Here is a 23977-nt window from a genome sequence, read left to right on the forward strand (position 1 = left end):
CAACATACAAAATCCGTCAGTCTCTTGCTCGGCCTAGGATTTGGCCTCAGGCTGTATCGTCATTGCACATCTTGTCGACTTCTCATCGGGCTGACGGCTGGCAGTGTTTCCATGACACTGGACTGCCCACCATCCGTGGTTGGAGTGACGGTTTCAGGAACGGGGTGACAAACTGTTATCTGGAAGGTCCTCCACTTCTAGTCTGCCGGGGTGTACCAGGTCGGCATCGTCCGGTTGTACTTGTTTAAACCAGGAGATGTTCTGGGTGATGATCTCTCCTCCTTTCTTAGCTGTGAGGGCCGTTCCATTGATGTTTATTACTGTCCATAGTCCAGGCTCATATGCGGTGCGGAATTTCCATCCGCTGCGACGATGGCGCACCAGGATGGTGCATCCAGGCGCTATGATTCTCGACCGTGCTCTTCTCCGGCTGCTTGCTTTGTCGTTCGTGGCTCTTCGTCCAGTTTGCGCGTCGACGGGATCGTAGGGTTCAGGCACCCAGTTGTCGGCCACTGGAATGGTATCTCGCCGGGGACCGGTTAGCATTAGTGCCCACGGCGACCGTTGTGTCGGGCAGTGTGGGGTACTGCGATATTCTCTCAAGAATCGGTGAAGTGCCATTTCAGGATCAGCTTGTTCGGCTGCCAATATTCAAAGGATCTTATTTAATGTTCGGATGAACCGTTCTGCTTCACCATTGGCTTGGAGCCATTGAGGAGTGATAAGGTGGTGTTTGATTCCTAGTTGCGTTAGCAGCTCCTTAAATTCTCCTCCTTGGAACGGAGGTCCATTGTCAGTTTTCACGACTTGAGGCAGACCGAAGAGCGCAAACGCTTTCTCGAGCACCGGCTGCAAATGGTTGAACGATGTGGACGGTATGACCTCTACAATAGGATACTTCGTGTAGCTGTCGACTAGGACTGTGGTGACTCTTCCATCTGGGAAGCTCCCGAAATCTAGGCTCACCCACGACCACGGGGAAGGTGCTGGATCCTCTGTTATCACCGGTGTTGGTACTTCTGGGTTGCTGGTGAGCTGGCAGGCCCGGCAGTTCCTCACGACGGTGTCCACAGCGGCCTGTAAACCAGGGAACCACACCTTTTCTCGCATTCGTGATTTCATTCTCACGGTACCTTGGTGGTCTTCATGCGCTAGAATTGTTGCTCGTTCCTGGAGGCCTATTGGGATAATGACCCGTGACCCTCATAGTATAACGCCACTATCAGACGTGCTTAGTTCGTCGTGGACTCACCACATTTTCCCTAGCCGGAGTCGGTCTGGTTCGTTCCATCCTGTGATGCCTTGGAGGAAGCCTTCCCATGATCCACTGCGTAGGGCCTCTAGTACTTTTTGAAGTACTGCATCATTGTCCGTTTCCGCTTTTATCTCCTCTGTCGTAAGGGCTTGTGGACAGGCCCATTGAGACGGCATGCATACATATTCTTCGGTACATTGCTCTTGTCTTGTATTTCCTGGGAGTACGTCCAACGGGTGCCTCGACAGGAAGTCAGCAGGTTCATGGCACCGGGCCTGTACTCCATGTCCATTTGATAATGCTGTAGCTGTATGGTCCACCGTTCGATCCTGGACGGTGGGTGCGGAGCGGTGCCTCTGAACTGCGGAAGTAGTGGCTGGTGGTCAGTTACAATTTTGAAGGATGTCCACTGATGTAGAGATGAAAGTGGTTACAGGCCCACTTGATGGCTAGCGCCTCTCGTTCAATTTGGGAGTAACGGGCTTCGGTTGGAGTGAGCGCTTTGCTCGCAAATGCTAGGGGAACCCACTTTCCTGGCTCTACTTCTTGGGCAAGGAGTGCCCCTAATCCTACGGGGCTGGCGTCCACTACTACTGCTGTACGTCGTGCAGTGTCAAAATAGGCCATAGTGGTTTTGCTCAGCAGTGTCGACTTGACCTTTTGGAATGCTTCTTCTTCTTCTTTTCCCCATCGCCACACTGCATCCTTCTTCATGAGGGCTCTGAAAGGTTCAGCCATCGTAGCCAGATTGGGTATGAACCATCCACAATATGTGGCCATGCCCAAAAAGCTCTGAACTTCCGATGCTGTGCTGGGTGCTGGTGCTTGCTGAATGGCTTGTGATTTCCTGGGGTCCACCTGCACTCCGTCTTGGTTGAACACGTAGCCAAATAACTCAATCGACTTTTGGAAGAACTGGCATTTATCCCGGTGAAGTGTCACACCATGGTCGACCAAGCGTTGCAAGGTGGCTCTGAGATGGCGATGGTGTTCTTCCAGTGTTGCTGAGTGAATAAGTATATCATCACTGACGTTGAGAACTCCCTGGAGCCCTAACAGCATTTCCCGGACTGCATTTTGAAAGATTTCTGCTGCCGAAGATATGCCGAAATTGAGTCTTTTGTAGCGGCGTAGCACCAGGTGAGTTGAGAAAGTCGTGATATACCTGCTTTCCTCCGCCAGCTTCAGCTGGTAGTACCCCGCCTTGAGGTCGAGTTTGGAAAACCATCGGGAACCGTTTAGATCAGCTAGTATGTTGTCGGCCGTTGGAGTACGGCTCTCCCGCTTTATTGCTTGATTCGGCATACGCATGTCGATGCAGAGGCTTATCTTCCCTGGCTGTTTCGGTTTCTCCACGATGACCATGGGCGATACACATGGTGTCGGTCCTGTGACCTTTTCGATCACTCCCTGCTGATCTAGGTTTCACAGCTCTTGCTCAACGTGTGGCCTGAGATGAAAAGGTATGCGCCGGTGTCGTAGGGCAACTGGTTTCACTGCCTTGTCGATGTGCAACTTCACGGGATCTCTCCTCATGCATCCAAGGTCTTTGAAGAGTTGTGGGAAAAGCTCAAGTAGATCGTCGGCCTGCAGGGTCTTGACCGTGTTGGCGAATGTCACTAGCCCCAGATCTTCCGCTGTATGGCTACTCACTAAGATGTCTGGCTCTCGGTCTATGACGTGGAACGTCGTGGTGACCTCGTGAGGGTTCGACTTGACTTGCACCATCATCTTCCCTTTGAGAGGTAGTGGTTTATGGCTTCCGTATATCAGGATTTCCACATTCAACGGGGTTAACACCGGCTTTGGCTTCAGTTGTTTTTACTGCTGGCAGCCCATTACATTTACAGGCGCTCCTGTGTCGATTAGAGCCGTCACTGGTGTTCCTGCAATTTCGATGGTGCACGTCGGTTGGGGTCTCCGTCTTCTTTTTAGATCACTCGCAAAGGATATCATATAGGCTTCAGCCTCGTCATCTGTGGATAAATCTTTTAGATACTGCCTCCGGTTGGCTGGAATTTTCGCCATTTTGGGGATGTCCGCTTCATCGAGCGATAGCTGCCGTACTGCCTTAGATGGCAGACGTCTTCCACGAGTTCCTCTGCTTCGTGCCCCTCCTCTGCAGACGCTTGCATAGTGATTGGGGATGCCGCACTTAGAGCACGTCACCTTGTGCAGAGCATTCCTCGGGCGGATGTTCTTCATTACCGCAGTAGCCACAGCGTGGCCCTCGCGGGTTTCTGGTCAGCTATCGTCCTCGGGCGTCTCGGGATGGAGGTCGTATAGCATCCGCTCGTTCAGTCTTTATTGTTCCTGGCTTTTCTGCTTGCTGGGTAAGTGCGGCGTCCATGACCGTGGCTCTGGCATCAGAAAGCTTGTGCGACCTTGCCAGGATAAGAATATCTTCCAGGGTGATACCTGGTTGCCGCAGTATGAGGGTCCGAAGATGTTTGTTGCGGCATCCTTGGATCGCTTGGGCTCTTACTTCCTTATTCTGGTCATCGTCCGTGCAGGTACTGGGCAATTCTCGCAGCCGAGCATGGAAAGCGTCCATGGTCTCGCCTTCCCTCTGACGCGCTTGCCGGAGCTTGAAACGCTCGTAATCTGGGTTTAGTTGTGGGTCGAAATGGGCATTTAATGCCCTGACTGCTGCGTCGTTGGGGCACCGGTGTCTGGGAGGTGTGCAAATAGTTTGTATATTTCTTCCCCTCCAAAATGGAGTAACAGCGACCTTTTCACTGCGCCGTCCGTCTCACGAGTGGCGGTAAAATAGTTGTTGAGCCTGCCAATCCAGATCGTCCATCTTGGTGAGGCTGTTGCAGGATCAATGAGCTCTCTGAACAGGGTCAGCGCTGAGATTTGTGCGTGTTGCGACGTGGGCTGTGCCACTAGTTGTGATGGAGGCACGTTTTGTTGGGCCGCAGCACAGTGATGGGCTTGTGCTGGGATCAATGAGTCCCTCTCCCACGAAGAGGTGCTGCGCGCTGGGTCTGTTGTGCCACTTTAGAGGTACCCACTTCCAGCAATCCTGGACCAGGTTGTTTGGCGATGGGTTGCAACTACAGCAGACCAGCTCTCTCTCTCCCTGCGGTGACAGTGGCGGGTTTGCGCAAGGCTGCACAGTCTGTGGGGCCAGTGGATGGCTGTACAAGGCTGTCCAATCTGTATGCAGCAGGGCCAGTATAGGGTATGCAGTCCGTATTTAGCAGGGCACACGCAGAGGACTTCCAGCAGGATGCCACAGTTTAGCTAAACATCGTGATTTCGGGCTGCAACGTCCTCTTAATCCAGCAGGTGGCGCTGCCTACCGCTGTAAAGCAGCACGTGATGGCCAAAAAAGTGTGACAGAGCGGTGCGCGCGATGCAGATGCACTACGGAGCGGAGCGTTGGCCCGCTCGGCAGCACTAGCGGGCGAGGCGCTGAGAACAGCTGATGTACCTCGGTTGACACGGCTGCAGATTTTCACCGCTCACACGCGGTCTTCGGCCTCATGTAGAGATGTGGCGATCTCCGATGCAGGGAAACGGGCGCCTGGATAGCAGTGACGATCGGCTGCACAGGTGCGATGACAGCATGCGAGGGACAGAAACGCCCACCCTCGTCGCCAGTGTAGCGCTATGCTAAGCGCTAAGGTAATTCTATCTAATTAAGCACACTGGAATGAACACACGCACTCATGGCATACAGTCTGGGCCGGAAGTCCCGTGCGACCTCCGCCTGTTTATTTATGCTCTCTGGCCACGCCTGGCCAGAGAGTGTTACAATTGTGGGTGCCCTTCCGGGCTATGGAGGCAGTCTCTGGGGGAAACAACTAAACCGCTACACTGGCCTCTCTTTCTTGGCTGCCTCCAGCCACTCAATTCAGGTACACCAGCAGCATTTTTGAGAGAGGCTGTCCCTGCTGGCAGGGCGTTAGGAGGCGAATGCTTTCTTACGACCAGTGATGCCAGCAGGTGGCCACAAGGGGACGTGCGATGTGCTCTCTACTGCAGTCATGGCTTTACATCCTCACAACTCTTGTCTCGGTGATGAGGAGGAAGGCGGGGCTGCTTCTGTGGGTACTTGTGCAGTCTCTTGTGTCCAAAACTTGCAGGCTGCATCCTCTCTCACCCTGTATAGCCTCCTTGTACTCTCGCCATGTGGGGCCCTTTCTCACCTGGCAGCTTTAAGGACATGCTCTCAGCTTACTCTTGGCAGTGACAGCACTGCTGCTCCTCCTTTACCGTGGAGCCCCACAGCATGCAGCACTTTGCTCTTCTTGCAGGGCCTGATCGCTCTCCTCGCTGAATCTTCATCGCGTGCTCCTCTCCCTCCCCACCAGGATGAAGTTCGGGCTGGACTGTTCCCATTGGGTGCAGGGTCAAGACTGATTTGCATATGGCTGGGTCCAAACTGGAATGGCATGGTGAGCAAAAAAACGATGGATTTAGGCCCAGATCTCTGAACTGGGGTGAATGTATGACATTGTTCTGCATTCTTTCCATCAATTGTTCTTTTTGCATTTGTCCTGATAAAAGGAGCACTGCAACTGCAGTCGGGGACGACCATGATCTGGATGACACTTGGGAGTCACATACAGCGGCGCCATTGATGCAGATTGGGCTTTAGAGCCACATGCTAACGAAGGGGCAGACACAGACACATGGGGGTTGCGAGTGTAACTAGCAATAAACATGTGCGCCTGGGCCCTTTTAATAACAGGGTAGGTAACCTGAGTGGTTTCAGGATATTTTTTTAATCAAAATAAGACATAATAGCAAATTTCCAAACCGATTATATCATAAAGGCTACTTGTTTAGAAGTGAAATTATCATTTCAAATAGGTGAGATGTTTACACGGGATTTGAATCCATACTGGCTACTACTGTAGCCTCTTTTAAACAAGCATTTGCAATACAATAGGTCTCGCATTTGTGAGAGTTTGTACTATTGGTATTGTAAATGGTAATGCCTTTTATTTATGTGTTTTAAAAACCTGCAAGTGGTGTCTAAACACCATTTGCAGGTTTGTAAAGCACACCCTGAGGAATTCATCTACTGTAATCCAATCTGGCATCACAGGAATTTCAAAATGTTGAAATTAAACGAGTGCTTGAGTGCTGTTTTATGCAATTCACGTTGGTGTTATCTTTAATGATATGTAATATTTTAGAGACAGGAATTGGCTTTGCACGAATATTGCAAATAAGTGAATAAAGTCAATTGGTTTATTAATGTGGATTTACAGCTCTTTCCAGCATCTACTGTCTGGTAGAGTTTCTCAAATGTGTTAACTTTATTGTTGAGATGGAGAACACCTTTCTATGGTAAGTGAAAGTTTTTAATGCATGTTGCTGGTATAGTTGAACTAATTGAACCACATTCAGTATTCATGAGTTTTGCCAGGTTTGTCGGTCCAGTAATATTCTATTTATCCTGATCTTTTTGTTCAGTCACATCAAAACAGTATGCCACCATTGCCATGTAAGAGGTATTTCTTCATGTATATATTGATGAATTTCCTGGTTTCCATCATAACCGGTTACGTTTACAGTACTCCAACCAATCGAAAGCTTTATTTGTGTCCATTAAGGGGTGTGAAAACACACCAGGACATGGGCACCAGCCTCAGCAAGCTTTTTATTATTTATTTTTTTGGGAGGAGGGGGCTTTTGGGCAGGGTGGTTTTCAAAAGTGCTCTTAGGTACTTGCAGGCATGAGGCTTTGTCCTTTCAAGGCCCCGTCCCCTCCTCACACAGTGAGATTGTTCGTCAAGTTGGCAGGTATGATGATGTTATTTACTTTTTTTTAAAAACCTCTATGGGTGATAGGTCAGCTCAGTGGGTGGCAAGCACTCTTAGTTCAGTGATCCACAAAGGAGAAAGATGTCACAGGTTTGAATCTTTGTCACCCAAACTCTGGTTTTCCTTCTTCCGAGGCAGTCAGAATGAGCACCAACCCCTGGGATATTAGAAAACCTAGCAATTAAATGTCTTTAAAAGCACGCAGATCATGGGCAAGAGATGATGGCTAACACTGCGGGATGGCTTGACATTTTTTTACCTATCTAGGTGTGATTTCATGTGCAAATTCCGAGGTGTTTTGTTTTCAAAACTGATTGTCAGGAAGGGGCAAAGGAAGAGCACGGAGGAAACAAGCATTCCGTAGAAGATGGAAGCGGATACGGAGGTAACCAAAGGGTTAAACCTTTTGCCGTCTCCTCTTCCCTACAGGACATCACAAACCCCACCCTCGGCGGGAACCAATCAACTTCTAAGGAGACCGGGAAAAGGGGCAGCCCACAGGAACAGGAGGCACGCCACGAGGACGCCGAGACCAGAGTGAGGGAAGCAGATACGAGGCGAGAGGAGACCATAGATGGCGAGAAGGAAGGAGGAGGCACCGGCAAGGGGGAAGAAGATCCAGAAGTTTGGAGTGACGACTGGTGGAGTCCCCCAGGAGACGCCTATTTGCCGCCGCAGTTCTGGAGATCTGCGGCCCCGGCGGTGAGTGAGCAAGCCAACCCTGGGGTAGATTTAAGGGGCTCAGGACAGGAAACAGTGGAAACCACGGGAGGGAGGCCAGCTTAAGGAGGACTCGGTGGGGGGAAGAGGTGACCACAATAGATGCTGTGATATTGCTCTCTGGGTTTTGAATTGCTAAAGGGATCTGTTATTTAACACTGTCAATCAGACGCAAGGTCACCGCTGAGCCCTGAAGAAAGTGTAAAATAGGCTGTGTGGGAGAAAGCATGACTCCTGTTTTTTGTTGTTGTTGTTGTTAAAAGAGTACCTTGTGAGAAAACAAGTGCTGAGGGGAATTAAACTCCCTCTTAGTTTTTCTTTGCCTCTTTTCCTTTGTGTTCTTAACTTTTTCCCCGTTTGGTTTTGCGATTTACTCGTACCTCGGCCACACTTATAACCCTCTTCTCACTACGTGCACGGAGTCTACAGAAGTTACAAGTGTTTGCACAAGGTGTTGGTGTCGGGTAGATATATAGAAAATAACCTTAGGACCAAGCACTTACCGCCCATGTTCTCTTTTCTCTCTTGAGCCTCCTGGGGAAAAAGCACCACTAAAGAAAAGAACACCCCGAAGAGAGGAAGATTGAAGTCTATACCATCTGCAGAAGATTCATGTTTGCCATTCCTGACTGTTTATTCCTACCCATACTCAATAAATAAGTAAACATTGAGAACCGAATACGGCCTCCTAGATTCTGTTTCCGACCACCCCTCTGACAGGTGGTGTCAGAAGTGGGATCTTCGGAAATGGAGGCAGTCATGCAGAAAATGGCCAAAAACCAGGAGAAATTAGGCAAAATAATGGAAACATTTCTAGCAGTGGCAGAGGAAGACCGCGAAAAGTTGCATAAGACCCTCTCTGAACAAAGTCACAACTAGGAAACGGTGATAGGCAAATTGGCAGAGCCATTGAGTCAACCACGAGGACATACAACGCTCCCCTCTGTCATAATGCAGAAATACGTGAGCGGAGAAGATCCTGATTTTTATTTTGCCAATTTTGAAAGGATGGCACAAGCTGCAGCATGGCCCCCCGATAAATGGGGACAGTACTTGGATCCACTCCTTTCTGGGGACCTTCAAGCAGCTTATCAGGCCGCTAATCCCCTGGAAGTTCCCCCGTATGATGACATCAAAAGAAGCATCCTATAACGGATGGGTGTAGATGATGATCCGTCTCCGTTCAATCCAAGAAGGACCCCAAGAGACCCCTAGGGCACTCTATTATAGGGTAAAGGACATGACTGATCGATAGCTCAAAGCCATTACTTCTACAAAAGAAGACATCATGGAGAAAGTATATCTCAATCTGCAATCACTTCATCCCCCTATCCAAAAATGGGTCAGACAACATATGAATCTCACTTTAGAAAGATCGGTAAAGATTGCAAGTGCATACAATAGGGTCCAAGAAGTCCTAGAAACCGGGGATGGGGGCGTCGAGTTCAAAATAACATAGACCACCTCCTGTACGGAAAACCGAGACAGTCACCATGTTACCAGGACCTTTACCCCCTCCACCACCATGCCTTCCCTCTACTATTGAGTTACAATGTTTTCATTGCGGCGGTTATGGACATATTGCACGAGTATGTCCACAAAAGTAGGAACCCATGGAGATAGGACTAATCAGAACCTTCTTTTGCACCCCTTCTGCACCGAGACCGCTCCCATACCATTGACAAGTGGCCATAAACGGTGAAAGCAGAAAAGCACTAATCGACATGGGATGCCTCTAAAGTGTAATGCAGCCTCAGGTTGTCTCAGGGGGCGTACAAACCACTACGGGTTTTGTAAATATACAGTGTGTACATGGTGACCAGAAAACGTATGCTACTACCAAGATCCGGGTACAACACAATCCAGCAATAGAGCCAGTGACCCTTAAAGTAGGACTGATCCCCAAACTCCCAGAGCCCCTTGTTTTGGGAACCGATTATCCTCCTATGAATGAGCTGATACAAGATACTTGGATTGAAGGAAAGGAATGGAGGGAAAAAGCTCCCTTCTTCAAATTATCTTATCAACAACTTATTCCAGGGAAGACTAGGAAAAGTAAAAACCAAAAAAAAGAAAGAGAAATAAAACTGAAATCAAGTCGCTTTAACACAGACAGGCACCACTGGCATCTGGGAACACGGCCAGGGATTTCGTTCAGCACAATGAGAAAACCCCACCCTATGTGAAGCCTGGAGACAAGTCACCCCACAAGACTACCCAGACAAAGTAGGTCCTCAATTCTTTGAGAAAAAGGGCTTATTCTACCGAAAAGGGGCCAAGATCTAATTCCACAGTTATTGGTGCGCCAGCAGTTTTGTGCCAAAATAATTTTTCTCGCCCATAGCCATCTGTTAGGAGGACACTTGGGGGGGGGGGGGGGAGGGGGGTTGGACAGAAAAGGCGATTTTTGAGAGCTTTCATAGGCCCGGTGTTTATCACCAGGTACGTAGATATTGTAGGGAATGCCCTATTTGTCACAAAAACAATAGGACTATGCCCATGAGAGTACCCCTGAGGCCCCTTCCAGTAATCGAAGAGCCCTTTTCCAGAATAGGAATGGACATCATCGGACCTCTTCTTCCGTCACGTAGTGGGTGTCGATATGTATTGGTGATAGTAAACTATGCAACTAGATTCCCTGAAGCCATAGCTCTTCGACAACCAAACGCTACCCAGATAGCCAAGGCTATGGTTAATATTTTTTTGAAGGTGGTTTTCCCGAAAGAAATCATAACAGATCAGGGAACCCCCTTTGCATCCCGCCTGATGAAACAGGTATGCCAACAACTGGAGATAAAACAAATTTCAACAGCCTCCTACCACCCACAAACAGACGGACTGGTAGAAAGGTATAATGCTACGCTAAAGATTACCTTGAAAAAATTATTAGAACTAGAGGCATGGAAATGGGAAGACATGCTGCCTTTAGCCCTATTTGCACTTCGCTGTAAACAACAAAAGAGTACGGGATACTCTTCTTTTGAGTTATTATATGGGAGACAACCCCGTACCTTACTAGATATGGTAAAGGAAGAATGGAAACAAGAACCTGAAGGCTCAAAACCACTACCCAAATATGTGCTCTGGCTTAAATCTCGCAACAAGATCCGAGGCATAGTAAAAACACATTTAGAACAAGCCCAAGAGGCCCAAAAACGACAATACTACAAAAAAGAAAAGACAGGAGTTTAGACCTAGAAGATTGGGTCCTGGTAATGAGGCCTACTTCTGAACACAAAATGCTAGGTCAGTGGCAGGGGCCTTATAATGTCATAGGGCAAGTAACACCTGTCACCTATCGAATAGAGCTAGATCCAAAGAATAAAAAGAATACCCACATTTACCACATAAACCTGCTAAAAAATGGGAAGGAGCAAAACCAGCAATGGTAGGGATCATAGAAAACCCTAACCCTATGTTTCTACAAAGTATAGACTCTGACTTACCTCGAAAACAACAACAACAAGAACTAAGCACCCATCTAACTTCCCTTCAGGAAGTATTTTCCACAAACCCGGGATGAACGACATTAATCAGTCATACCATTCACACCAAGCCCAATAAGATTGTAAGGCTAGGGCCCTATAGGACACCAGAATCCCGGAAAACAGCCATTGAGAAAGAGGTACAGCAAATGTTAGACATGGGAATTATAGAGCCCTCTAAAAGTGAATGGAGCTCACCAATTGTAATTGTCCCTAAGCCGGATGGTTTCATCCAGTTCTGTATTAACTTGAGGGAGGTCAATAACATTTCCCAATTCGATGCTTATCCCCTTCCTAGGGCGGATGAGATGATTGAAAGATTAGGGAAGGCCTGATATATCTGTACTCTGGATCTTTGTAAAGGGTATTGGCTGGAGCCCCTACGAGAACTAGATAAGGAAAAAACTGCCTTTTCCACCCCTGGGTGTCTGTATCATTTCAAAGTACTCCCTTTCGGCTACACAGGGCCGTTGCCACCTTTCAGAGGCTCATGAACTTAATCCTCAAACCTTGTCAAGCCTTTGTAGCGGCCTATATAGATGACATAGTCATCTATAGTGACACATGGAACCAACACCTATCACATCTCGAGGAGGTCATTAGGGCACTGAAGGAAGGAGGTCTCACCATCAACCCAGCCAAAAGTAATTTAGCTGCTCGGTCAGTAAAGTATCTTGGGTATCTTCTAGGAGAAGGGCATATCAAGCCCTAAGAAGAGAAAATAGCCGCCATAACCCAAATACCTTTTGCTCAGAACCGAAAAGACCTATGAGCTTTTCTGAGTCTCCTGGGTTATTACAGACGGTTTATCCATTCCTTTTCAGGATTAGCCCCCCTCTGACAGATTTGTTAAAGAAGGATAGAAATACCAAACCTGTTCTCCTAAGCCCAGATTACTCTAAACCGCTCATTCTACAAACGGATGCCTCTAATGCCTCGGATGCCTAGGTGCGGTATTATCTCAAAGAGACACCCAAGGACAGGAGAAACCCATTATTTACATCAGCCGTAAACTATACCCCAGAGAAAGGAAATATGCGGGAATAGAAAAAGAGGCCTTAGCCATTAAGTGGGCTGTTCAATCTTTAAGATACTACCTCGAGGGGAGGGAATTCCTCTTATTCACTGACCATGCTCCTTTGGAATGGTTGTCCAGAAATAATGGACACAGTGATCGCATCCTGCGTTGGTTCCTCACCCTCCAACCTTTTCGATTCTGTACTTATCATAGGAAAGGGAAAGAACAGAATAATGCCGACTACCTATCCCGGTATCCCCTCAATCCTGTTCTTGCCAACAAGAAAGTTAGGGAAGGGGAATGTCAGGTAGGGGCAAAGGAATAGCATGGACGAAACGAGCATTCCGTAGGAGACGGAAGCGGAGACGGAGGTAACCAAAGGGTTAAACCTTTCACCATCTCCTCTTCCCTGCAGGGCGTAACGAACCCCGCCCTCGGCGGGAACCAATCAACATCTAACGAGACTGGGAAAAGGGGCATCCCACAAGAACAGGAGGCACGCCCGGAGGAACCCAGAAACATGGAGAGAACCAAGGACGCCGAGACCAGAGTGAGGGAAGCAGATCCGAGACGAGAGGAGACAACAGACAGCGAGAAGGAAGGAGGAGGCACCGGCGAGGGGGAAGAAGATCCGGAAGTTTGGAGTGAAGACTGGTGGAGTCCCCCAGGAGATGCCTATTTGCCGCCGCAGTTCTGGAGAAGTGCGGCCCCGGCAGTGAGTAAGCAAGCCAACCCTGGGGTAGATTTAAGGGGCTCAGGACAGAAAACAGTGGAAACCACGGAAGGGAGGTCGGCTTAAGGAGGACTCGGGTGGGGGGAGATAGATGCTGTGATATTGCTCTCTGGGTTTTGAATTGCTAGAGGGATCTGTTATTTAACATTGTCAATCAGGCGCAAGGTCACAGCCAAGCCCTGAAGAAAGTGTAAAATAGGCTGTGTGGGAGAAACCATGACTCCTGTTTTTGTTGTTAAAAGAGTACATTGTGAGAAAACAAGTGCTGAGGGGAATTAACCAACCTCTTAGTTTTTCTTTTTCCTTTGATTTCTTCACGTTTTCCCCGTTTGGTTTTGCGATTTGCTCGTATCTCGGCCACACTTATAACCCTCTCCTCACTACGTGCACGAAGCCACAGAAGTCACAAGTGTTTGCACAAGGTGTTGGTGTCGGGTAGATATACAGAAAATAACCTTAGGACCAAGCACTTATTGCCCATGTTCTCTTTTCTCTCTTGAGCCTCCTGTGGAAAAAGCACCACTAAAGAAAAGAACACCCCGAAGCGAGGAAGACTGAAGTCCATACCATCTGCAGAAGATTCGTGTTTGCCATTCCTGACTGTTTATTCCTACCCATACTCAATGAATAAGTAAACATTGAGAACCGAATACGGCATCCTAGATTCTGTTTCCGACCATCCCTCCGACACTGATCTATTTCGATACTGAAATGGTTTCCTTTTAGTCATAAGCTAGTTTGTTTTGTTGTGAGCAGATCCATTTTTATTTACCACTTTGAGACATGTTTAACAATTTTTGAAGCGCAAAATTTACAAGGGCTATAGGAGTGATTATTTTTTCCTTCTGTTGATGAAACAAGAAGTTACCTGGAAGCCAGTCATCCAATGCTGGGGCATATAAAACACATTCAGCAGTTAGTAATCATTGGTCAAAAGGGAAGGAGTGCCAAAGTTGAGTATATTTTTCATGCGAACTAGCATGGAAATTTTGCGAAATGTTTTACAATTTTATGAAATTTTGTGAAAGTGTGGTTTTAATATCAAAAGTGGTTATCAAGTTTCTCAGGATGCGTTGTTTTCACGTGGAGGCACACCAGTGGGCAACTGGTAGATGCAAAAAAAATCTCTCAAGCGAGACAATTTCTGCCCGTACCAACCACACTGAAGTCAAAATGACTCAAAACCGAAAAATACGAAATTATTAGAAAAAAGTTGCCCAATGACCCCGCAACTGTAAATTCAGATTTTTTGCAATTTCCACCTATTAGTTACATTTCTACCAGGCCTAAGATTTACACTGAGTGTTGCAGTTTACTGCAGGTGCCTCTAATCACTCAGGAAAAAGACATTATGGGCACTCAGGTAGACCATGTTGCACGTGCCCGCGTGAGGTAATGATAACAATGAATGTTGTACTTTTCCTTTAAACTCCACCCCCCCATCCCTGCCAGTCCCAGGGCCAGGGCAGAGGTGCACGAGTTGGAGTTGATCTTGCAGCGTTCCCAGGGCCGGAAGGCCTGAAGGATGGGTCTGCGGGGAGCCAGGATGTCTGGCTCTCTATTTACCTACAGCAGCGACATGTTTAAGGTCCCAGGGAAGTGGGCAGCCCCTGTCACTCGGAGAGCCTTTTTGTTTTGGTTAGAAGCCAATTACTTCCCATTGGAGGACCTGTGAACATTAAAAATAGACGTTTATCTCTGTAATCCTGCTTACCCCATCAGCGTCTGATTGCCTCCAGACTCTTATCCCCTTTCCCATTGCAAATGCTCTTACAAGGATATGGGATTGTTAAAATAAGGGGCGGAGACAAAATTCTGCATGGGTTGGAGAGTGAGACAGAGACCCCCGTCCCCCCACCACACACACTCCTTCACCATGTGCCCCTACTACACCATCCTAAATTTGGCATCTTGTAAATGCGAGTTTAACAGCCACCATGCTTGCACTGCCCTTTTCAGGTCCAAAATGCCATGCAATGCTTATTTCTTTACATATGGCACCCAGAGAGGGCTCAGTGTGTCAACTGGTGGTCTATGCATTGCTGTTTAAGTAATACATATAACATCTGCTTGCAGTACACCCTTGATAATCGATTAGAAGTTCAGAATTACCTGTTATTATCGAACAACCCTGTGGTACTCCTTTCATCCGACTTATGAAAGGCTGCCTTAGTTCGAGCAGATTGCTTACACTTTTCTGCCAAAAAAACACGCAACCCACTAAGCTATCTCACCAGCTATACAACTTCTCTTATATTCGTTTGATTATGCAATATACCGCACCACCTCTTTGTTTCCTTTGCTTTGCCAATAAAAGGTATGGCGTCACAGACTGAATTCCATTTTTCTCCTGTAACACATTTGATAAATTGGTGATTTCTTGGGTGCTTATTTCTGCTATATGGCACTATATAGGGACCTTAAGCATCCCCTTTCTCATAGTCGAATTACGTGGATGTTGGTTCACGTGTGTTATGTGCAGTTTTTTGCCCCAAGGTGGATATATGTTGAGCTTGGCGCCCTATAAAAGGACGCATAATTAACCATCTCTCCATATGTTCCCTTTGACAGGTAAGGTGTCAGAAAAACGTTAATGAGCCTGTGGTATGGCTTAGAGGTCCATTGTCAACATTTGCTAAGTTAGCATGAGCTTCGCTGCCATGAAGCTGCTTTTGCGCACGACACTGCATGCATATATATATTTCGCAAGACCCTGTTTGTGCTCCATTCACATGAGAACTGTCTACCATGCACGTTCTCTGCTGTGCTCTGAGGTTTAGTCTGCACACGCTGTTCAAGGTTAAACAACAATGCCCCTTGTTGTTCCGTTCTGGTCAATCACTCGCACCTAGACATAACATGCTACACACAGCGGCACTATTGGAAATCGTGTGCTTTAATATTGCAAACGCAACAAGTATTGAGGCACTTGGAGAGACACCTTCCGAAGAGAAGAGCTGTGCGTGTCCTGAAATGTGAGTATTGCATCTAGGCCTTGAGGTATGGGGTCTGCTGACAAAGCCCAGAGGTTTTCTTTTTTATAATAAACTATCTTTTAACACGGGGAGGGTGGTTAGGTTGTTTAGTCCTTTTCCACTGATTTTTATGAAATGATATCCCCGTTTGTATTCTATGGTATTGTAACAATGCTGACTATATTGAGTTTATGCATTGTGCTGCTAGTATTGGCACGTGTACTGCACCATAGAGCGCGTTAGTTGAAATAAACATTTTAAACAATACCGCGTCTCAGATTACTCTCATTGTGGACAAGTATGAGTGAGTGAGTAAAAGAGTGTCTGGCTCCCGCGATTCCCAAGATAGAGTGACGTGTTCTGGGTTGTCTAATCATTGGTAGCTTCGCTGTAGACAGAGAACGAATGAGACACTATAGCTAGTCGGTTTGGGATTTTGGGTACAATGCGGTAGGTTGATACACCCCTATTCACTGTGGTCCTGTTTTCCTGTGCATAGTTCTGTATATGTGCAGAATCCCCGTAACATGGCACCACCAACGTTTGGTCTGGTACTTATCTGCGAGACGCTTGAATAGTGCTTGTGCTTGTCCACAATACCCACACATATGCCTCCGGATGCGGCTGTGACGGTGCAACCTTCTATATTGACGTTTTTATCGGTTCTTTCAAGTTTGTAGTTTTAACAAACATAAAAGGTTTCTCTCTCCTATTTGCCCTTGTTGTGCTGCCGACTTTTAGTTTGCCCTATTTTGTTTTTGTGATGGGGCATAATATTGCTGTTCACAATCGCGCTCTGCTCAGGGATTACTTGAGAAGATATAGTGTCCCTGATGCTGGTGTGGATCTGATTTTTGTAGTGGAAGCAGATCCTGTGTACCCGTTCGAGGTTTTTTACTCTTGGGTCACTTTTCCGGCAGTGGACGGAGACGACAATCTGTTTCATGAATACACCGCTCCGGCTGTTCCGATTGCGTATCAACCCTATCGGACCCGTGAGGTTCCGTTAACAGCTTGGCAACACCGAATTTGGTTTAATGGCACCCTTCCTCACACATTCACGCTGGTCCGCTTGGGTCCTTTATCAATAGAAGGGGCCACATGGCCGGTGTCAGCTGGGTATGCACCTCACCCGCAGGGGTTAACGACAGCAACGCAGCCTGAGCTACGCGTGTTGCATACTTCACTGATTCAAGTACATAGAGCTGTTATACAGTTCGTGTCGCGTACTTTCCAGGTGGCTCCAGCTGGAGTTGTTGCGCAACCTGCGGGGACTGGTGGGGTGACTATCAGTCCCATTATGGTTAATTCGGTAATGGGCAAGCGTCCAACAAATAAGGATTAATTGCCTTATTGGCTTGCCGAGAAATTTGGACATCTTGAAGCTGTCTTTCCTAATACCGCTCCTGAAGAAAAATACCGAATATTGACTATCATTTCAGCACTCCCTCTATGACAGTCCTTCCCTCCGTGATTAAGCGTGTTCAGGATGAGCATGGTGCTGAAGCAGCTGTGGAACTGGGGATGCGTCTGGTGGGAGTGTTCGACCTGTTGGCTGATATGATCCTTGCCAATGTCAAGGGCAATGCAGTGAGCTTTCAAGTCGCTAACGGCTTGGCAGCAGTCCCTGATGTGGACAAACCACGCTAATTACCAAAAATTATTCCAAAGGCTTATAAAACCATTGACCGCAATAGTTTGGGGATTAAACCTTTTACTCAAACGCAAACTCATTCTTAAACACAACCGAAAGTTCCATCTGACGCAGATGGAGGCCAAAAAAAGGGGGCAGCAACAACAACAACAGAAGCAAGGGTTGCGTGCTGGTTCACCGACACATGATGCTTCTGAGCATACTAATGACTTGTGCGACCGCGCGAAAATTAAGACTCTTGATAGATTTCAGGTCCCAGATCAGCGTTCTCCTCGTTCTTCACAGGACTCCTCTGGCTCGCAAATCGGAGGTGTGGAATTCCAGGATCGTGACACGAGTCATTCTGTTCCACAGGGATGTGTCAGCCTCGTCAGTTTGACGGCAAGGGGAAGTAGGAGGGACAACAACACTTCCGTGCCCCTTTTCAAAAGAAAAAAGTTGCCGCTTTGACAGCGAGATATGCCTCAGACGGTGAGAACCCGACTGCTGGACTGAACTTGGGCAGTAACCCTGCTAGACAGCGCAACAGAAGTTACCATAGTGCTGGAGGCACTGCGTCCTTGTCTGGAGGCGACAGCAACTGAAACTTTCATTACTGTGGAGACAGCTGACACCCGGATTGCTCCCTCGGATCAACTGTACAATATGGTTTTTCACATAAAGTGTGACATTGAGCGTGTAATCACAGTGATTTTTTGGGAGAATCTAACCGCTTCCTATGACATTTTGCTGGCGGAGGCAGATTGGCTCCCATCTTTTGTTCTAGCTGCGCCTCACGGGGAGGACGTGATACTTCCAAGTTTTTTGCGTTACGTCCCCAAAGAGCATGCAGAGGTTTTTGCAGCTGAGTGGGCTTTAGCCCTGGCACCGGCACTGTACTGTAATCAAGTTGGCTGGGTTAAAGATTCACCGCCACATGATATTCCATTGCGGTCTATGCCTCAACCACAACCCCAACATCCCATACGGCAGGAGGCCAAGGGTCCCGTTGCTGATATTCTTGCCCAGTTGGAGTATCAAGGAGTGATTGAAACATGTGTGTCACCAATGAATAATCCACTTTTTACTGTATCTAAATCCGATGGGTCTTACCGCATAGTTTTTGATTACCGGCATTTGAATTCTCATTTTCGGACCTTTGTGGTACAGAATACCCATAGCTCTGCTTTAATAGACAGCATAGTTCGTAAAAAATATAAAACGACACTTGATATATCCAATGGTTTTCATAGCCACAACCTGTCCCCTGAATGCAGTCAATGGACCGTATTCACGGCCGGTGGTAAATAGAAAAATACAGGCGTTTGCCTATGGGGTATAAAAATAGCCCCGGGGTTTTCGCTGCACATGTTGTCTGTCTATTGGACAGCATATACCCAGATGCATACTCGTATGTGGATGATATCTATCTCACAGACGACAAATTATGGCCACATCTGTGCCGTGTTGACCGCATAATTCTGGAATTTGCGGACTATGGCTACCAATTCAATTCTGACAAATCCCACATCGCGTGTTATGCGGTGCTATTTTTGGGCTATGAACTCAACAATGAAGGTTGGTGCTTGGCTCCCCACTTTCTGGAGAAATGCACACGTTTGCAGTCTCCAACTACCCTGAAAAAACTTCAGTCTTCGCTTGGATTTTTGAATTTTGGGCGTTCTAATATTCCCGAATATGCCCAGCGTATCAAGCTGCTTTATGCCTTGCTACAACCTACATTTTCAAAAGCCAGCTAGTTACCGCCACATTCTGCAATTTTACTTTCTTTGCAATCTGATTTGCTTGAATCTAAGGACTTGTTAACGCGTGAGAACCACACTAACCTGGTGATACGAATCATGCCAGGCGCAGTTGGTTTCACTTACTTGACGTACAATGAAGGAGACACAGTACCTATTGCATACAAATCACAGTTGTACACTTCGGCCGAGATGAGGTTTTCGACTGTTTAAAAAGTTTTGACAGCTGTGCAAATGGCGGTCCTAAAGGAACGCATACTTGCACAGGGAAAACGCATTTTGGTGGTTACACCTTACCCTGCTTTAGAAGCAGTGACAAAGGCTAGTGTGCCAAACTCAAAATCTTTGCATCCCCGTTGGATACAATGGGCTAATTCTTTGACATCCCCGGATGTCACCCTTATCTTTCACCTCTCTCTTCAGACACAGGAGTTTCTGCAGTATGAACATGTTCATCCACCTCCCCTGTCTTTGCTTCCTTTGGAGGAGTACGCATGTATCATTTACACCGATGGTTCGGCACAACCGGCCATGGATTCTAAACATGCTTACTCAGCGGTTTGTGCCATTGTAGCAGGTACAATGGTGAATGGAGAGTTAAAATCTTCCATTGTGCATACTCAGGCACTGGGAGACTGTACTGCACAACTGGCTGAGCTGCGAGCTCTGGTTCTTGCTCTTGAATTTGCTGATCCAAATGTTTCGACTCTCATTGTCCGCGAGTCTTATTACTGTGTTCAGTCTTTCAATGACAACTTAATCTTTTGGTCTCAAAATGAATATCAAGATTCTAAAGGCAGCAGAATTAAGCATAACACGCTTTGGGTGCGAGTGGCAGATCTTAACAGCGTTTGCCGCTCACACATGTTATACATACTCTTGGCCACCAGCGTGTGGGAGCACACGCTCTTGGGAATTGTTTGGCTGATGAAGCAGCCAAACCTGCAGTAGCCACGTGTTCCGTAGCAGCCGTTACCAGATCAAAAACTAAAATTGATAATGACATTTTGGCAGCAATAGCTGATACTAAGGAGGGCCTCGATTACCTGCAAGGTTTCCCTTCTAAATATTCTCATCAGTTAACTCCCAAAAAAGTTCCTTTTTCTGGAAAACCAGATGTTGGAGATCGGGTGATTTCCAATGCGGACCGCAGACAGACTGTAATCAAAACCGCACACGAAGGCATGGGTTTGGCCCATGCTGGCGTGTCTGCGACTGTTTCAATCTTACAGCAACGTTATTGGTGGCGTGCTTTATATAAACAGACCCAGAATTATGTACTTTCTTGTGACATCTGTCAACAAGTCAAGCCTTCTGCGGTAAAATGTCCACCACAAACACTGCTTTGCATTGCTACTTGCCCTTTTGCTTGTGTGTATCTTGATCACTGCGGTCCCTTTTCTTCAGATACTGCATATAAATATATTATAGTTGCAGTGGATTCGTGCACTAGATTCCTTTGGGTATAGCCACAACCCAATGCTGACGCTCGAAATGTCATCAGGGATTTGCGTGTCTTTGTAGGGATTTTTGCCAGTGGCACCTTTCATTCAGACAAAGGTCCAGCGTTCGCCTCTAAAGCATACCAGGTTGTGATGAAGTCTTTGGGGGTGCTGGTGCAGTTTTCATCTCCATACAGGCCTGAGGGCAATTCAATTGTGGAGCGAATGAACCGTGACTTAAAGCAATCCTTGACTGCTAGAGTCTTAGGTACTGGCAGGAACTCGTTAGCCCATTTGTATGGAGTCCAACGTGCACTCAATAATCTCCCTAGAAGACCTCTGTGTGGCATCAAAATGTTTGTGCCAGACCTTGATGGTTTAGACGTTGAGGCGGCTGCCGCTACTTTTGACGTAGATAATCATCCTACTATGTTATATAACCTACAAGATACCCGTGCCAGCCTTGCTAATGAACATTTGTCCTCAGCAGCTGAAGTAGCGCTCTTGAATCCGGTGGTCGACTGGCTTCCTAAAGTTGGAGATCTGGTCCGAGAAAAGGTGGAGAACAAAAGGGAATTTGGTCCCTCTTATCGTGCACCGGTTCCAGTTCTTGACCTAAAGGGTACTCGAACAGTCATTTTACCTCCTCTTCCAGGTCACAAAGACAACAGCTATATCTCAGTGGACAATGTCAAGCTACAACATCTGGCCTATCCTGAATAGTGTGACACCTTCCGTTTCGTATCCCACAATTTCGAGGACTCGTGAAAGTGGAACATCATCACATATGCCACATGACACTTGTAGGAGAGTAGGATCTGCACTTATGTTGCCCCCACTTTTTTTCTGATGTATACACTGGTTTCTGACTATAGTCTGGCTGGGTCCCTGCTAATCAGGGCCCCAGTCTCACTGATCTCTCTAAAACAACTTGGTGTGCATATTAGATGCACTAGTGATTGGATACTGTGGTACCTTATGAGCCCCTAGTATATGGTACCTTAGGTACCTAGGGCATTGGTACTTCACAGGCCTACCAGGGGCAGCAGCATGTATTATGCCACCCCTGGGAAGCATTCACAATCTGACACCACAGGCCTGCTACTGCAGCCTGTGTGAGGTAGTGTTAGCACTCCTCACTGAGGTATAGGTTCCTATATCTCACCATACACACACATATAAACCTATCAGTCACCCCTCTTGCAGGCCCTAACAATCCTGAGGGCAGGGTGCTTGGTTTACTATGTGAGGGGGTGCTTCTGCATGAGCAGGACCCCTCTGCAGCTGGCAGAGTCTATTCTCTGCTGCTGTTTGTGGATGCGGTTAAACCATATACTTTTAAGTGCATTATAACCTCGCGGTAAATGCTAACTTTGGAATGACTGCATCAAAACATGTCGTGTTTGGTGTCAAACAACTTGGAATCATACCCCCACACCAGTAACTGGTGTGGGAGTATGATCCCACTCTTCTAGAGGGGACGACATGTACCCACTGTACTAAACGGTAGAAATCTTCTAGAGCCCTGGCATCACAAAATGGATGCCACCAGCACAGACACTGGGCTGCCCTCCTGCTGCTGACCGAAACTCACTCGCAGTGGAGGAAGCCCAACAAAAGGTATCCTGTCACAGGGAGGTGTCACCACCTCCCAGACAGGATTTAGTGTATTGGAGCTGGGTGGGTGCACTCTTAGAGTGCCTTTGAAGTCCTGCACTGGGGGAGCAGTAGGCTCCTCTGTGCATATGCCAGCTCAAACCGGTTCAGGGGCTACCTGCCCCCGCTCTGGCACGAAACTGGACAAAGGGAAGTGGGTGTAACCACCCACTACCCTGACCCTACTAGAGGAGTGGTCATAGAGCTAGTCCCTCCCCTATCTTCACTATAAGATACCAAGCATTGCCAATGCAATTCATATTACACCTGGACGACGCTCTACAAAGAAGAATCCTGGCCCTTCGACGTTCCACTATCTCTGGAAGACAGCAGAATCTCCCTTGGAGTCAAGGAGTGACTCCCCCACTTGGCAGGCACCAGTAACTTTGATCAACGGTTGCAAACTTCACCACTCCCGCCGGAGTCCGAAGTCCCTGCGTCCCCTGAAGCAGATTTCCTGACTTCTCGACGGCCATTTTGAGTCCCCAGCGAAGCTGTGGCATCTGGACCCCACGAGTGACGAGGAACAGCAATACCAGGGAACCGTGCACTGATTTCGAGTGCAAACCCTAAACAACGTTCTACGAACTTGTGCTTTGGACCATCTGTAGTCCAAGTCCCAAGCAGGCCTGGTACCGGAAATCAGCGGCCTACCCCATCCCGAGTGACCGTGGGCTCCTGTGGAACTTTTCCTGCAAAGGCGTCTTCGCGGTTGCTTACCCGTTGGCTAGTGACTCACCGAAGACTTTCTCATCAACTTCAAGGGCTCTCCCAGTTGCTCCGGGCCTGCCCTCACTTACCCTTGCTGGGTAAGTCCATCAGACCTTGCTGGTCTGCCTCATCTTCAATCTTCACTCCACACGAGACTTGCAGTTGCCAAGGGTTGTTGGCTCCAAACCGGTTGCCGACACCGTCATCAGCTGCAGACGTTGTGGGACCCTCCGAATCCAGCTGCTGGTCATCGTCGATCTCTCCTGGACCTCGTGAGCGAAGAGACAAATCACCATCGACGACCTGAAGCGACGCGACATCAGTGGTCATTCATCCTGCTGGCCACCGGTCACTGGCAAGTGACTTTGAACTCTGTCCCCTCAATTTTCAGGTCCTCTTCAACTCCAATCCATCTTCAGATTCCAGCGGACACCTCTCCAGTCGTCACAAGCAGCAAGTCTTCAGTGATCTCCATTGAAAACAGCATCGCGACCCGACACCAAAAGACACCTATGCCCCGGCTTCCGTGGGTGAGGTAACTCGTGCACTCCGGTGCCCAAGTGTGTGTTGGCCCTCAAAATACTTACCCTGTAAGTGGCTTGCTTCTTGACTTCTCTGAAGTGCCCTAAAACTTTAAATTACAAACCGCGACTTGTGCCACTGAAACCAATAGGAAACCCGCGGCTGTGTTTAGACACTACACGCGTCTCCCGTGGGCTGATTACTTACCTGCTAACACTGCAGAAGTGAAGCCCCAGCGATTCCCAAGGCCCTAGGCCTTTTCATTTTGCAAGTCGAGTTT

The 23977-nt window shown here is 47.7% G+C and overlaps 1 protein-coding gene across 3 annotated transcripts in view; it reads left to right on the plus strand.

Annotated features, from left to right (window-relative positions):
• Window positions 1–23977, plus strand: part of LOC146868161 (uncharacterized) — a 190110-nt gene that overhangs the window by 45589 nt on the left and 120544 nt on the right. Inside the window, exons 3-5 of one of the 3 annotated variants that reach the window (XM_085609061.1) lie at window positions 7469–7741; window positions 12678–12981; window positions 13497–16213. In XM_085609061.1, the coding sequence (XP_085465187.1) occupies window positions 7469–7741; window positions 12678–12981; window positions 13497–13630 (711 nt within the window). In that variant the 3' untranslated portion in view covers window positions 13631–16213. Of the gene's footprint in view, window positions 1–7468; window positions 7742–12677; window positions 12982–13496; window positions 16214–23977 lie in introns of those variants that run through there. The other 2 variants (XM_085609062.1, XM_085609060.1) reach the window with 2 other exon arrangements.

The sequence above is a fragment of the Triturus cristatus genome, chromosome 1_2, assembly GCF_964204655.1.
Source record: "Triturus cristatus chromosome 1_2, aTriCri1.1, whole genome shotgun sequence".
Taxonomy (NCBI): domain Eukaryota; kingdom Metazoa; phylum Chordata; class Amphibia; order Caudata; family Salamandridae; genus Triturus; species Triturus cristatus.